At 36.9% G+C, this 15,784-nt stretch overlaps 1 protein-coding gene across 1 annotated transcript in view; it reads left to right on the forward strand.

Moving 5' to 3' along the window:
* Positions 1-15,784, forward strand: part of otog (otogelin) — a gene marked incomplete at its 5' end in the record, with an annotated part of 87,626 nt that overhangs the window by 29,273 nt on the left and 42,569 nt on the right. The window contains 7 exons of the mRNA XM_083551221.1: positions 192-235; positions 574-727; positions 10,591-10,698; positions 10,889-11,027; positions 11,127-11,261; positions 11,822-11,965; positions 12,079-12,198. Of these exons, the coding sequence (XP_083407347.1) occupies positions 192-235; positions 574-727; positions 10,591-10,698; positions 10,889-11,027; positions 11,127-11,261; positions 11,822-11,965; positions 12,079-12,198 (844 nt within the window). The remainder of the gene's footprint in view (positions 1-191; positions 236-573; positions 728-10,590; positions 10,699-10,888; positions 11,028-11,126; positions 11,262-11,821; positions 11,966-12,078; positions 12,199-15,784) is intronic.

Genomic DNA, 15,784 nt, shown 5'->3' on the forward strand with positions numbered 1-15,784 from the left:
AAAAAAAAATAAAAAAAAAAAATAAAATAAAATAAATAATAAAAAAAAAAAAAAAAAATATATATATATATATATATATATATATATATATATATATATATATATATATATATATATATATATATATATATAAGCTAATTTGCCTGTCAATGTATAACAAAATTAACAATTTATGCTCATTTTGTATTTAGAATTTGTCAGGATGGAAGATTTATCTCACAAAGTATTATTACTGGTGAGTGTTTTTAATTATGGTTCAGACGATTTTGGTGCATATTTGGTGCATTGTGTGTCATGTGAATGTGTATGTATGCAGTTTAAAGGAAATATTTACATATAAATATATTTCTATATTCATATTTCTCTATTCATATTTATCTAATATGATAATACTGTACTCTTAATTTATCAGGTTTTTTTGTGCAGAGATTTAGAAGAATTCATAATATACTGATGTTTTTACTATTAAAATGTTAGCATCACAAAATTTTTTTGTTATTAAATGATTTCCCAAGTACAGTACTTTATTCCTGTATGTCTACATTGGTATGTATGTGTGTCCGCTTTCTTCAGATAAACTGTGCCCTCCAGGGCAAGTTTATGAGGATTGTGGTGGACTGTCAGCGCATAAAGGTTTGGCTTGTGTCCAAACTTGTGAGTCATACCTGCTTAACCTAACCTGCTCCAACTATGAGCCCTGTGTGCCTGGCTGCATCTGTCCACCTGAGTAAGTATGAGTTTTTATACTCCTATTATTCGTATCCTATTATTAGTCTAATATTATTCATTCAATTTAGTTATATTGCTATTTTGCTTAAAATCAAGGAACATGATAACCTAACATGATTTTCTGGATTTACATTTGCAATCTGGCAAATAGAAACTTTCAATCTTGAAATAAGATATATGATGGAATGAAAATTTGTGTGATTAATAGGTTGCAGTTTGTGTGACTCTGCTGTCAGATGTATCAACATTTGTCGATGGCATAAATCACACAATATTGAAAACATTTTTGGCATTTTGGTCTGAGTTGACATGATTGCATCATATAACTGGTACTCATTTGTTTTAAAATGTGTGTTCTTAGATGCTTTTCTGTTCACCAAGAATGGTTATGTAAGTTGCCATAGCTTTTCTTTCAAATTAAGCCTGAGTTCAAACCTGATCCATTCTCCTCCGACCAGAAGGTGTCTACAAGAAGATTCCTCCTTTCTTTTTGCACAGTCTTGTGTAACCTCTGTGTGTGAAACTTTCAAGGAATTAGCAGTTTATGAAATTTAAAGTTTGAGTCCTGTTCACTGGCAACAATCACACCATGATCAAACTTACTGAGTTTTCCAATTCTGATGTTTAATGCAAACATTAACTGTAGTTTCTTAGTCATATCTGCATAATTTTATGTTTCAGCCACATAATAGGCTGGTTGGATAATTACACAAATAAGCAGGTGTTTGGTGCCTGTCTATGAATTAAACTTAAAAGAATACAATTTTGGATTTAAAAATCCATTTATTCTTTTTAAACAAACTGTTCTTGTGATGTTGGACTGCTGTACAGCAAAACATTTCTGATATTCTGCATGTACAGCAAAACATACTTCTGATACCTGCCAAAATCATTTAAAAAAACAAATGACAAAATCATTTAAAAATAAACAGAACAGGCCAAACTTATTACTGTAATTTCCAGACTATTAAACGCACCCAAATATAAGCCGCACCCACTGAATTTGACAAAGATTTTTATTTTGAACATAAATACGCCGCACCTGTCTATATGCTGCAGGTGTCTACACTGAAACTAATGAACTTTACACAGGCGTTAACAAAGCCTGTTACACGGCTTGTATCTAAACAGTAGCCTACCAAGAAAGTCATTGTTCACTGTCTTCCTCCTTCCTTTTACAACATTTCTCTCAGGAGTTTATCTTTTGGCATCGTCGTGCGTTTAAAAATCACCACCGATGAATCTGTTCTCCCGATGCCGTGCAGCTCAAAACACAGGTGAAGTGCGGTTGTTTTCAGCGTGACGAATGATTTGCATTTCCTGTAGACAGTCCGAGTGAGAGGCAGATCAAACGTCAGATGAACCTCATCCATATTTATGATGTGGTGCGGCCCGATTCAGTGGGAGCGCATCTGATTTAATATAAAGAATTTCATTGGTTCACCTGAACCCGTTCAGCAATTTCGTTGGTCTAATATTACAGGGCTCAGTTTTTTGGCTTGAAGCTTGTGAAACCCAGGAAACACATTTCCATCTCCATCCTTTATTGCTCTAACTTGCAGCACATCCTTCCCAGCTCAGTCCCTCTGCCTGGCCATTTGGTATAAATCCTTTTCTCCTTTCTTAGTGTCCAACTTCACATACAGCTTCTCATATGCCTTTTCTTTGGCTTTCGCCACTTTCCCTCTTCACCTGCTGCTGCATCTCGTTGTTCTCCCCCCTACTTTTCTCATCTCTCTGCTGATCCCAATTCTGTTTTGCCAACCTCTTTCTCCTTATGCTTTCCTGCACTTCCTCATTCCACCACCACGTCTCTTTGTCTTCCTTTTTTATTTTTAGATGTCACATCAAGAGCCTTTTTAGCTGTCTCCCTCATCACTCCTGCAGTAGTTGCCTATTCATTAAAGCCCTTGTCACCACCACCGAGCTCCTGACTGACCTCTTCCCAGAACCTTACACTACAGTCTTCCTCCTTCAGTTTCCACCATCTAATTCTTCTTTTAGTCCTCTCTCTTCTCCTCTTCTTCTTCTCCTCCAAAATCATCCTACAGACCACCAGCCGATGCTGTCTAGCTACACTGTCTCCTGCCAACACCTTACAGTCTCCAATCTCCATTAGGTTGCATGTCCTACATAGAATATAGTTCACCTGTGTGCACCTTTCTCCACTCTTACACTCTGCACCACTCCATCGAACTCACTACAGAATATTTGATTCTCCTCCATCTCACCAACCCACTTGTGGAGCATAAGCACTAAGGACAGTTATCATCACCCCTTCAACTTCCAGCTTCATGTTCATCACCCTATCAGAAACTCTCCTCACCTCCACTACACTCTAACTAAACTCTTCCTTCAGGATCACCCTTACACAATTTCTTATTCCTTTCCACACCATGAAAGAACAGTTTAAACCCACCTGCAATGTTCCTGGCTTTATTCCCTTTCCACATGGTCTCCTGAACACACAGCATATCTACCTTTCTCCTTTCCATCATCATATCAGCTACCGCTCTCTCTTAATCAGTCATAGTACCAACATTTAAAGTACCAACTATAACTTCCAACTCACTCTCCTACACTTTTCCTTTCTCTGCTGTCTTTGTAGACGTCTTCCTTCCTTCTCCTCCTTCAGCCAACAGTAGCTCAATTTCCACCGGTACCCTGTTGGCTAACAATACCTGTGGCGGTCATTGGTAACCCGGGCCTCGACCAATCCAGTATGAATTTCTGATTCATAATCTGCATATTTGATTGCCCTTCCTAACGCAACTCTCTCCATTTATCCGGGCTTGGGAACGGCACTAAGAGTGCACTGGTTTGTGCAACCCAAATGGCTGGTTTATAATAATTTTGTAAATGAATATGTGAAAAGAAAGAAGCTTTTGGTAAATATTTTTACCTGTGTGAATTAATAAGTGTGAATCCAGCACCCCACCCACCCCTATGACAGATTAAGTTTCACTTTCCATGATCCATGACCGACATAGGAGCATCTTGACGACATAGATTTAAATATTTAACAATGTCTGGTATATTCTGTAAACGTATTTTCTGTTTTAATTCAATTCTGTTAATTAATGTTTGATTGTTTTTCAGTGCATTGATGTTATGCTGTACTTAGACTGAATTGAATGTTAAATTAGATAATTTACCTTCAACTCTAAATTTTTTTTTAGATTTTTTATCTTTTTTATTTCACCTTATTTAGCTTGCTGGTATCCAACAAAGATAAAATCTATTTTGCTGTTTTACCCATACTTAGCAGTGTTGCTTACACAATGAATGCTGAAATCTTAAGAGGCCAAAGAGGCCAAAAATCTAGAACAGTTTAGAAAGGTAGACATGCTGCTTAAAATTCATCATTTCTGTAGGGAAGAATGAGGACACAGTGAGCAGGAAAGTGTGTTGGGACTGTTCACAAGGAGGGCTGTGATATTTAAGATCGCTCTTGTGTCTGGGAGTGTGTGTGTGTGTGATTCACTTACTTCTGACTTATTGACCTTTAAATGGAAACCAATCCTAGTTACGCCATGGGAATGGAATCTTAAAGCTGCGTTTTGTCATGGGTATTCCTGCAAGTGTACTGCTTGGCATCTGGACTAATTTAAAGCAAAATGTCAGGTAGTTCTTGATGACGAAAACATGTTTTTCTCTAAAACCTAGCTTGATAATTCACACCTGTAAAACTCAAAAAGTATGCTAATTGGCATGGAGAAACTTTAAATCTTACAATTTAATGTTTTTTATACTAATAATTGAGGTCATAAAAGTTCTATCTGATAATTCAATGATCTTTTTGATTTTAGGTTTGTAAATTTAGTTGGTTTTATTTTTATTAATTTAAAATAAATGACTAATAATTAATATCATATAATAATAAATAATTAATAAAATAAATCATAATAATAAATGAAAAATTAAACCATTGCTATTAGAAGAAAATGTTCTTCAGAGGAAAAATATTTTTGCTGTAGTATGTGGAAATCCCTTTGAGTGGCTGCACACCAAGGGGGCACTATTTGTCATGATACTGCAAATAGTTCACATGCAAGTAAGAGGTTTTCAGCATCCATTTGCTTTTGGTAATGAAATGCAAGTAGATTTTTTGCAAATAGAGATTTCCTGTACTAATAAAAGAGGGTATTAATATGAAACATGGGAAATAGCTGGATTAAATGACTGATAATCTGCCCATATACATTCTCATTGCCTCTTAACAAATGATCACATTATCATTACATTAAACATCCTTTTAATTATGGCATTTTTTATTTTAGGGCTTTGCTAGTATAGCTGGGTTTTGAACTCATGTCCTTAAGATCCAAAGTGCAATGCCTTAACCACTTAGCTGGTTATGGCAGGTATTGTTTTTTTATAAAGATAAAGACTGGGTAAAATGTATTATTTAGAAGCAATCAAATGTACTTTAAGTCACATGTTGCCTTTAAATGCCAACTGCTTTAAATGTTTACATCGTTGAGTCAATTGATATTAGAGTATGTGCATTATAGTGATATAAACAGTTATATTTTGCTAACCAAAGAAGTGAAATTCTATTTTGAAATGCTATAATAACCAATTAAAGATGAGATTTATAATCAAGCAAAGAAAACAAGGGTACAAAGTATTGCACATCTTTCATGAACAGGAATTGTAAGTTGTAACTGATTGATATCTTAATGGGCCAGGAATGAACTAATAGGAATGTACCGCTACTCTTGAATGTTATGAGTTTGCTGATGATTGATGTCTGCCACAAATGGCACACAAAGGCCAGATGAGTTATGTTAGGTGCAACTAATGGTTAATCAATTAATGACTCATCAATCCAATTAAATAGAATTTGTGTAGCTCAATGGATATTGTCACAAGAAGCTTTAAATTGAGACTTTCGTTCTTACAGTAACCAATTTTGTGGCCGGGGTCACTGAGTCTGAGCATCCAGAGCATAAACTTTAAATACAAATGCTTGCCAAATGTGAAATAATTTCTTCACCTTATTTCAGGTATACTTTAAATATGTATCTTAGAGAAACTATGCCAATAATTATTTAAAAGTGTTATATTTATACTTCCCATACTGAAATCTAATGTATAGCAATATATGCAAAGCACATATATGGCCTATATGTTCATGTTTGGATTTCACAGATATACAAATATGTCAGATACTTGTAAATATATGCCACATATATTTCAGAATATTACAAAAATGTGTAAAGGATGTTTATCCTTGTATTTATAATATAACACACACACACACACACACACACACACACACACACACACTATCATTTGTTTGCAATTACAAAGGTCAAACGTTTCCTGTAGTTTTTCACCAGGTTTGCACACACTGCAGGAGGGATTTTGGCCCACTCCTCCACACAGATCTTCTCTAGATCAGTCAGGTTTCTGGCCTGTCACTGAGAAACACGGAGTTTAAGCTTCCTCCAAAGATTCTCTATTGGGTTTAGGTCTGGAGACTGGCTAGGCCACGCCAGAACCTTGATATGCTTCTTACAGAGCCACTCCTTGGTTATCCTGGCTGTGTGCTTCGGGTCATTGTCATGTTGGAAGACCCAGCTTCGACCCATCTTCAATGCTCTAACTGAGGGAAGGAGGTTGTTCCCCAAAATCTCGCAATACATGGCCCCGGTCATCCTCTCCTTAATACAGTGCAGTCGCCCTGTCCCATGTGCAGAAAAACACCCCCAAAGCATGATGCTACCACCCCCATGCTTCACAGTAGGGATGGTGTTCTTGGGATGGTACTCATCATTCTTCTTCCTCCAAACACGTTTAGTGGAATTATGACCCAAAAGTTCTATTTTGGTCTCATCTGACCACATGACTTTCTCCCATGACTCCTCTGGATCATCCAAATGGTCATTGGCAAACTTAAGACGTGCCTGGACATGTGCTGGTTTAAGCAGGGGAACCTTCCATGCCATGCACTGTTTTACAAACAGTAACCTTGGAAACGGTGGTCCCAGCTCTTTTTAGGTCATTGACCAGCTCCTCCCGTGTAGTTCTGGGCTGATTTCTCACCTTCCTTAGGATCATTGAGAACCCATGAGGTGAGATCTTGCATGGAGCCCCAATCCGAGGGAGATTGACAGTCATGTTTAGCTTCTTCCATTTTCTAATGATTGCTCCAACAGTGGACCTTTTTTTACCAAGCTGCTTGGCAATTTCCCCGTAGCCCTTTCCAGCCTTGTGGAGGTGTACAATTTTGTCTCTAGTGTCTTTGGACAGCTCTTTGGTCTTGGCCATGTTAGTAGTTGGAGTCTTACTGATTGTATGGGGTGGACAGGTGTCTTTATGCAGCTAACAACCTCAAACAGGTGCATCTAATTTAGGATAATAAATGTAGTGGAGGTGGACATTTTAAAGACTAACAGGTCTTAGAGGGTCAGAATTCTAGCTAATAGACAGGTGTTCAAATACTTATTTGCAGCTGTATCATACAAATAAATAGTTTAAAAAATCACATTGTGATATCTGGATTTTTTTTTTTTACATTTACGGCATTTGGCAGACGCCCTTACCCAGAGCGATTTACAACTGAGCAGGGGAGGGTTTTTAGGGCTTTTGCTCAAGGGCCCAGCAGTGGCAGCGGGATTTGAACCTGTGATTTTCTGAGCCAAAGCCCAATGCCTCCCTTTTTAGATTATGTCTCTCACAGTGGACATGCACCTACGATGACAATTTCAGACCCCTCCATGATTTCTAAGTGGGAGAACTTGCAAAATAGCAGGGTGTTCAAATACTTATTTTCCTCACTGTATATATATATATATATATATATATATATATATATATATATATATATATATATATATATATATATATATATATATATAGAAACTCTGCTTGGTTTATGTATTCATTCATGGTTTATATCGGATGCTGAATACAGACTACTGGCACCTGCTGGTATGAAAGAGTTATGTTCACTCACGCAAGCGTAAAACGTACACGCGGGTTTGGTGTGTCAGACGCGCCTGCCTAATAAACAGCCTAATTTGCAGCACAATCGTTCGATGCAAAATGTCCAATGAATTAAACAATGGCAAAAATCGGGCTGACCGCTAATATATGTAAATATATATATATATATAAATATATATATATATATATATATATATATATATATATATATATATATATATATATATATATATATATATATATATGTGTATGTATATGTGTGAACCTGTGTGAACAGGGATCAACAAGTAACCAAATCTAATATTAAAAGTAACAAAACTGTAACATTGCAACATTAAACAATATTAACAGTGAGATACGACTGCATTAACAGTGAGATACGACTGCATCCTGATCTGGAACTTAAAACACTCTACAAGTCAAAAGTGTTGAAATAATATCACTCTCAAAACTCACATATCTAAAAATAAAGAAAGACAAACAAAGAGACATCAATCTTTTTATAAAGAAATTACATAAGTAAAGTTTAATAAAAAAAAAAAAAAGAATAAATAAAAAACATACCGTAACTGACCGAAGTAAAAAAATGCAAAAATGTGAAAGATGTAACACAGATGATTTTTCTGAAATAGTAAAAATGGATAATATTGTATTTTTTTTGTAATAAGGTTACAGCTCGGCATAAAAAAAGCATGCTTCACTTGTTTAAACAATTTGTTTAAACATGAAATCAAACCTTTATATGTAGATAACTTTTTCATATACAGTTGACAAAGTTATGCAAAGTTTTGGCATATTTGCAAAGGATATTTCTAGCAAAGTGACATGAGCATCGAGATGATAAATCATACACACATAATTTGTTTAAATATTATGCATTGAAGGTGACTGTATATCTTACAATGATTCAAGTTTCAAATATTTGCTAACAAATTTGATTAAATGAAAAATCCTATAAATGTTTACATTTAGGGAATATATATATATATATTTGTTCGAGGGTTATATTTGCATATTAGCAATGAAAACTGTATGCCGAGACGACAAAGCTGATTATAAAAACATAAATACAGTGAGTCAACAGTACATCTTAAAATAACCAGGTGGTTTTGGTGGAATTCTTTAGTCAGAGAAGGATCCAGAATGTCCTTAGTGTTTTCCAAGCATTGCTCCTCTGGTCCGTATTTCTCCCAGTCGACCAAGTATTGGAGTCGCTCTCTCCTACGTCGTGACCTCAGGATGGATCATACAATGTATGTGGGTGCTCCATTTATGTCCAAATGACGAGGGGGGGTTTGCTTGGGTCATTGTCACTTGAGTGAGTGCGCACGGGTTTGAGGAGGAAGACATGAAAAGAAGGTGATTAGGGGTTAAGTGACACGGTTGATTTGGTGCATCTTGAATGGCCTGATAAAATGTGGGCTTCCTGGAAAAATTTTGTTTCCTGCATGGTAGCTTTAGTTTTATGTTACGTGTCGATAACCAAACCTTCTGGTCAGGTTGGGGGGGGGGGGGGGTGTCACCTTTGTTGATTGGCTTGTAGTTCTTAGTGTTGGACGGCTCTTTGTAGACATGCATGACCCCTTTCCCAGACGTCTCTACTCCGATGGAACCAATCATTCACTCTGGAACGTCTGAGGGCTTCCCTAATCACGGTAATAGAGGCGGTTGGTAACCTAAGACACACTGAAAAGGGGTGAGGTTAGTGGATGAGTGGTTCAGGGAATTTTAGGAGTACTCAGCCCACAATGCCGTGTGGTAACTTTAAGAGTAGCTTGGCTGTTTCCATAGATGTAGGTAGACCTCTGAGAGGTATGAATCTACAGGACTTCAATAACCGGTCCACCAGTATGGCAGTGTGTCCCTGTGAGTTGCTGTTCCTACTTAAATGAAAGCAGTTCCTGGTTCCCCACATCATAATCATTGCATTCCACTGGGGTCAACTATTCCGAGTGAAGTTTGTATTGGGAACTGTTACAGTTGAATAGTCCCATGAGCAAATTTTACATTAATGTCTATGTGACATTAGTTTCACATAGTAAATAATTCTATAACTCAACATCAGGTATTATGTTATTATTATATTATATTATGTTGTACTGTAATGTATCATGAATGGTGTTACACAATATGTAACAGTATATATCTTTCACATGTATAGAAACATTAGATGGTTAGATAGAGATTAGATTTTTTTTAAATCTACGTTTGTCATATTATTATATATATATATATATATATATATATATATATATGTCTCAAGCAAACAAAAGAACAACAAATATATGTTCATTTGCCTATGGGATGTAATAAATAATCAATATACGTATTTATTCTATTTGAATTCTGTGTGTTCTCCAGTCTGTGTATAGCTGTACAAGTTAAGTCCATAGGTTTACCTAGGTCTAAATATTTATCAGATTTTAATTTTATTTTATATGTTGCTGTATTGTAAAAGCGTAAAGAGAGAAAGAAAATGTGTTTATGAGAGACATTGATATAGAGTATTGAGTAATGCTTGAAGATCCATGCTTTTGATGGGTGCTTTGAAGACTGTAAGTGATCTAGCTTGTTGGCTGGTGGAGAAAGGGAGCTGTTAGCACTTTTCTATCAGAAGTCTAGGTTCTCACAGTGCTCACAGACACTGCACCAGAACTTTCACTGTCATGTCCCATTCAGTGCCTTGAGAGCAGCAAAAATGATTCAGCTTGCAAGATTACAAGATCTTTATCTCCAGAGATTTGAGACAGCTCTCTGTCTCTCTCTCTCCCTCTGTGTGTGTGTGTGTGTGGGGAATGGGTGGCACTGCTTACCAGATCACCAGTTGACTCAGATGATCAAATCTGAACATTTAAATGTTCTCTGCAATATGATGTGGCATGTCTAATGTGCAAATGTATTCTTTAGGCTTTTAAAACATGGTGATGAATGTTTTGAGCCTGCTGCATGCCCATGTTCTTGGAAGGGTAAAGAATATTACCCAGGTGATAGAGTATCCTCACCTTGCCACCAGTGGTGAGTCACTTACTTGCAACCAAGATTAACATACTCACTTTATTCAACTGAAACTTCCAAATTCAAATGTAGACAACAGTCCTATTTTATTATTTTATAATCCACATGAAACACTACAGACAACCCATCATTAATAAACAACCTATGTAAATTAGAGAACAAATGTCTAACTGTGCATATTATGTTTTAGCGTGTGTCAGCATGGTTCATTCCAGTGTGAATTTCGTCGGTGTCCATCGATGTGTACTGTATATGGAGACCGGCATTATCGTACATTTGATGGTTTGCAATTTGACTATATTGGAGACTGTAAAGTTTACCTGTTAAAGGTATGAGATCTGGTCAGCTTGTATAATTTCTGTATTGATTGTTTTTGTTATCCTTTCTTTATAACTTGTCTCTATCAAGTGCATATGTGTTTTTTTTAGATTTCAGCTAATATAACAATGAGTGTTACAGCAGAGAATGTGGATTGCTTTGAAAATGGTGTGATCTGCAGAAAAACTCTTCTCATTTCCATTGGACAGTCCATTATTGTTTTTGATAATGAAAGTGGCAGACCTGTGAGTTTTCTCATTATTTAATTGTTTTTTTTATATTTACATTTTGCAATACCATTTATTCTGTATTCAACTAGAATGTGGTACACATGATTTTTTTTTTATAGATAAGGATGTTTAATATTGTGGAATACTGTCTTTGTTAACAACTTAATTTTTATAAATAGCTACTAATTTCAAACCAGTTAACTACATAACTAGTTAGCTGGTAACTTGAGCAATTGTGTTCGCTAAAAGATGTGTAAAAAATTTTTTATCTATCTATCTATCTCTCATTATCATGCTATATCATTTTAAGTCTAAAGCACTGAATATATTTGATGAGTCAGTCTGGACAGTCTGATTTAAGCTACACTACAACGATTTTCTTACATACAATACATATTGAAATAATGAAAGTACTGCTACTGAAGATTCAGTTAACAAAATAAATTATTCATGAAAAATCTTAGAATCTTGAGATCTTTTTTCTCTTATTTTTGCCAGCTGAATGCATGTTTTTCTTACGACAAATTGGAGGTTTGCAAGTGATTAAATATGTTTGTCCATTTACCTGTGTGCAGAATCCATCCAGTGTGATCGACAGAGAAAATGTGTATATTTTAAATGCGGGCTACTTTACCATTATCCATCTCGTACAGTATGAGATTTCAGTGCTCTGGGACAGAAAAACCACCATCCATATACAAGCTGGACCTCGGTGGCAGGTCTCACATGCATATACATCACTTACACACTGGTACACAGACACACAAACATTTCTAAACAAACACACAAAAACATAAATTTGAACTGTGCAAATGTTTTGTGTAAACTTCAGGGTAAACTCTCTGGTCTCTGTGGAAATTTTGATCTGAAGACAGTTAATGAAATGAAAACCCCAGATAATATGGAGTTATCAACACCACAGGAGTTTGGCAACAGCTGGACAGCAGCAGAGGTAAGTGACCTACATATATACACAATACACACCAACATGTGTTACTTAAACTGGAAAAAAATAAATAAATCTATCTACTAATCAAATTAATTTGAAACTGTATCACAAAGAAAGCTAGAGCTGACTATGCTGCTTTGCCACATAATGAAACTAAAAAAAGATGATAGCGTTACTAAGTGCTGTGGGTAGGCAGATGACAAAATATATTTCTGTGTTAACTTCACCAATGCTGAGAATTAAGTACCAGACCATGTTTTTTTTTATAAATGCTAAAAGACTAAAAAGATTTTAAAAAAAGAAGAAAATTAATAAAGAAGCAAAATTGGTAAAACATGGGAAAAATATGGCAGAGCTAACAACATTAAATACCATGCTGGTATAACAGTGTAACATTAAAACTGTCATGGTGTGAGCGAAACAAAAGGCAGAAGCCGGAGTACAGCTCGCTTGGGTTTTAATGGCATGCGTGAGAGAGAGAGAGAGAGAGAGAGAGAGAGATACACACGCACAGACACGCGCACACACGCACACGGCAGTCCTTCGGTTGAGAGAGATAGTCCGAGTAGCGCATTGGGAGAAGCGTAGCTGACCCGAGATGTACAGGGAGGGGACGCGCAGCCGGTATGGGATTCTGGAGTCCGAATGAAACGGATGAGCGGAGTCCTGTATGAAAACCGGACCGCGAAAACATGCAGTATGGGAAGTCCAACGTAAACAATAACGAACGGAAAGTGAATGTGAGTGAGGGGTTTATGTAGGAGCGGGGGTGGCGTGATGATAAGCTTCAGGTGTGCCTCGTTAAACCTGGCGCTTCAGAGAGAGTGGAGGCATGAGTGATGATGAGCTCCAGGTGTGCGTGGTTAAACCTGGAGCTCTATGGAGCGCGGAGGCATAGAGAGCCACCAAAGGGGGCGTGGCAGGTGGATCCCTGACAAAAACAAACATTACAAAGCTTACAAAGAACAACAAAAAAATCTGTACATAACAACATATCATACTTTGCCACATCTTTTATGTGTGCTACACTGAATCTAAATTGAGAAATTAATAAAAATAAAAAAAAGCCATTTTAACAGCATATTATTTTTATTAGAATGGTGTTAGTTATTAAAATCTTTTTGAATTTATGTAGTTTATGTTTTACTTATGTATGCATAAAAATTATAGCATTACAGAGCGGTAAGCGTTTTAATGATGGTGCAGCTTTTTTTTTTTACAGCTGTTATCAACTGAATTGGGTGTTAAAGTTGGCTATTTGTTTATTTATTTATTTTTATTTTTGGGTTAAATTGGTGTTTACTGTGTTGTCATTTATTTTTAATGTTTTAAATAATTTTGTTGCATTTTTCTAGCATCTGTTTAAGTTGCTATTTTATTTAGAGTGGGGTGAAAAAACACACTTATGCACATTCCTGATTACACATTTGCAGCAATTCCTAGTGATTTGAAAAATGTAACTAAAGGCAAACTAATTATGAGGCGCTTCCATGCGCACAAAGTGCAGACAGATGAGACAGATGAAGCATAAAGTGAAATCCAATAATGGCACATCTAAACCATGATGATTTTTTGTTTAGAGATTTTTTCAAAGAAAATGTGGCATGCAAAGACACTTTCCCTGCTGAAAATAAAAAATGACTCATAAGTTCATTCAGAAACTTTTAGCCTTTGGCAGAGATATAAAGAGTAATAATTTGAGTCTCTAGTAATGAATAAATCTACACTGGTACGCAAGATTACAAACTTGATATAAATATAACCCTAGAATTTTACAAACTTGGAAAGTGCTAATTTTAGTGTTTCAGGAAGAGGTAGGTCTTCAGTCGTTGCTTGAATATAGTCAGGGACTCCACTGTACGGACATCTAGGGGAAGTTCATTCCACCACCTTGGTGCCAAAACAGAGTAGAGCCTTGAAGTGTACTTACAGTGAGGAAAATAAGTATTTGAACACCCTGCTATTTTGCAAGTTCTCCCACTTAGAAATCATGGAGGGGTCTGAAATTGTAATCATAGGTGCATGTCCACTGTGAGAGACATAATCTAAAAAAAAAAAATCCAGAAATCACAATATATGATTTTTTAACTATTTATTTGTATGATACAGCTGCAAATAAGTATTTGAACACCTGAGAAAGTCAATGTTAATATTTGGTACAGTAGCCTTTGTTTGCAATTACAGAGGTCAAATGTTTCCTGAAGTTTTTCACCAGGTTTGCACACACTGCAGGAGGGATTTTGGCCCACTCCTCCACACAGATCTTCTCTAGATCAGTCAGGTTTCTGGCCTGTCGCTGAGAAACAAGGAGTTTGAGCTCCCTCCAAAGATTCTCTATTGGGTTTAGGTCTGGAGACTGGCTAGGCCATGCCAGAACCTTGATATGCTTCTTACAGAGCCACTCCTTGGTTATCCTGGCTGTGTGCTTCGGGTCATTGTCATGTTGGAAGACCCAGCTTCGACCCATCTTCAATGCTCTAACTGAGGGAAGGAGGTTGTTCCCCAAAATCTCGCAATACATGGCCCCGGTCATCCTCTCCTTAATACAGTGCAGTCGCCCTGTCCCATGTGCAGAAAAACACCCCCAAAGCATGATGCTACCACCCCCATGCTTCACAGTAGGGATGGTGTTCTTGGGATGGTACTCATCATTCTTCTTCCTCCAAACACGTTTAGTGGAATTATGATTCAAAAGTTCTATTTTGGTCTCATCTGACCACATGACTTTCTCCCATGACTCCTCTGGATCATCCAAATGGTCATTGGCAAACTTAAGACGTGCCTGGACATGTGCTGGTTTAAGCAGGGGAACCTTCCGTGCCATGCATGATTTCAAACCATGACGTCTTAGTGTATTACCAAAAGTAACCTTGGAAACAGTGGTCCCAGCTCTTTTCAGGTCATTGACCAGCTCCTCCCGTGTAGTTCTGGGCTGATTTCTTGAGACCCCACGCGGTGAGATCTTGCATGGAGCCCCAGTCCGAGGGAGATTGACAGTCATGTTTAGCTTCTTCCATTTTCTAATGATTGCTCCAACAGTGGACCTTTGTTCACCAAGCTGCTTGGCAATTTCCCCATAGCCCTTTCCAGCCTTGTGGAGGTGTCCAATTTTGTCTCTAGTGTCTTTGGACAGCTCTTTGGTCTTGGCCATGTTAGTAGTTGGATTCTTACTGATTGTATGGGGTGGACAGGTGTCTTTATGCAGCTGACGACCTCAAACAGGTGCATCTAATTTAGGATAATAAATGTAGTGGAGGTGGACATTTTAAAGGCAGACTAACAGGGTTTTGAGGGTCAGAATTCTAGCTGATAGACAGGTGTTCAAATACTTATTTGCAGCTGTATCATACAAATAAAAAGTTTAAAAATCATATATTGTGATTTCTGGATTTTTTTTTTTTAGATTGTCTCTCACAGTGGACATGCACCTACGATGACAATTTCAGACCCCTCCATGATTTCTAAGTGGGAGAACTTGCAAAATAGCAGGGTGTTCAAGTACTTATTTTCCTCACTGTACCTCTCATTCTGAGAGAAGGTGGTACCAGTCGAGCAGTGCTGGAGGATCACAGACAGCGTGGTGCAGTGT

The sequence above is a fragment of the Silurus aristotelis genome (assembly GCF_946808225.1).
Source record: "Silurus aristotelis genome assembly, chromosome: 9".
NCBI lineage: Eukaryota > Metazoa > Chordata > Actinopteri > Siluriformes > Siluridae > Silurus > Silurus aristotelis.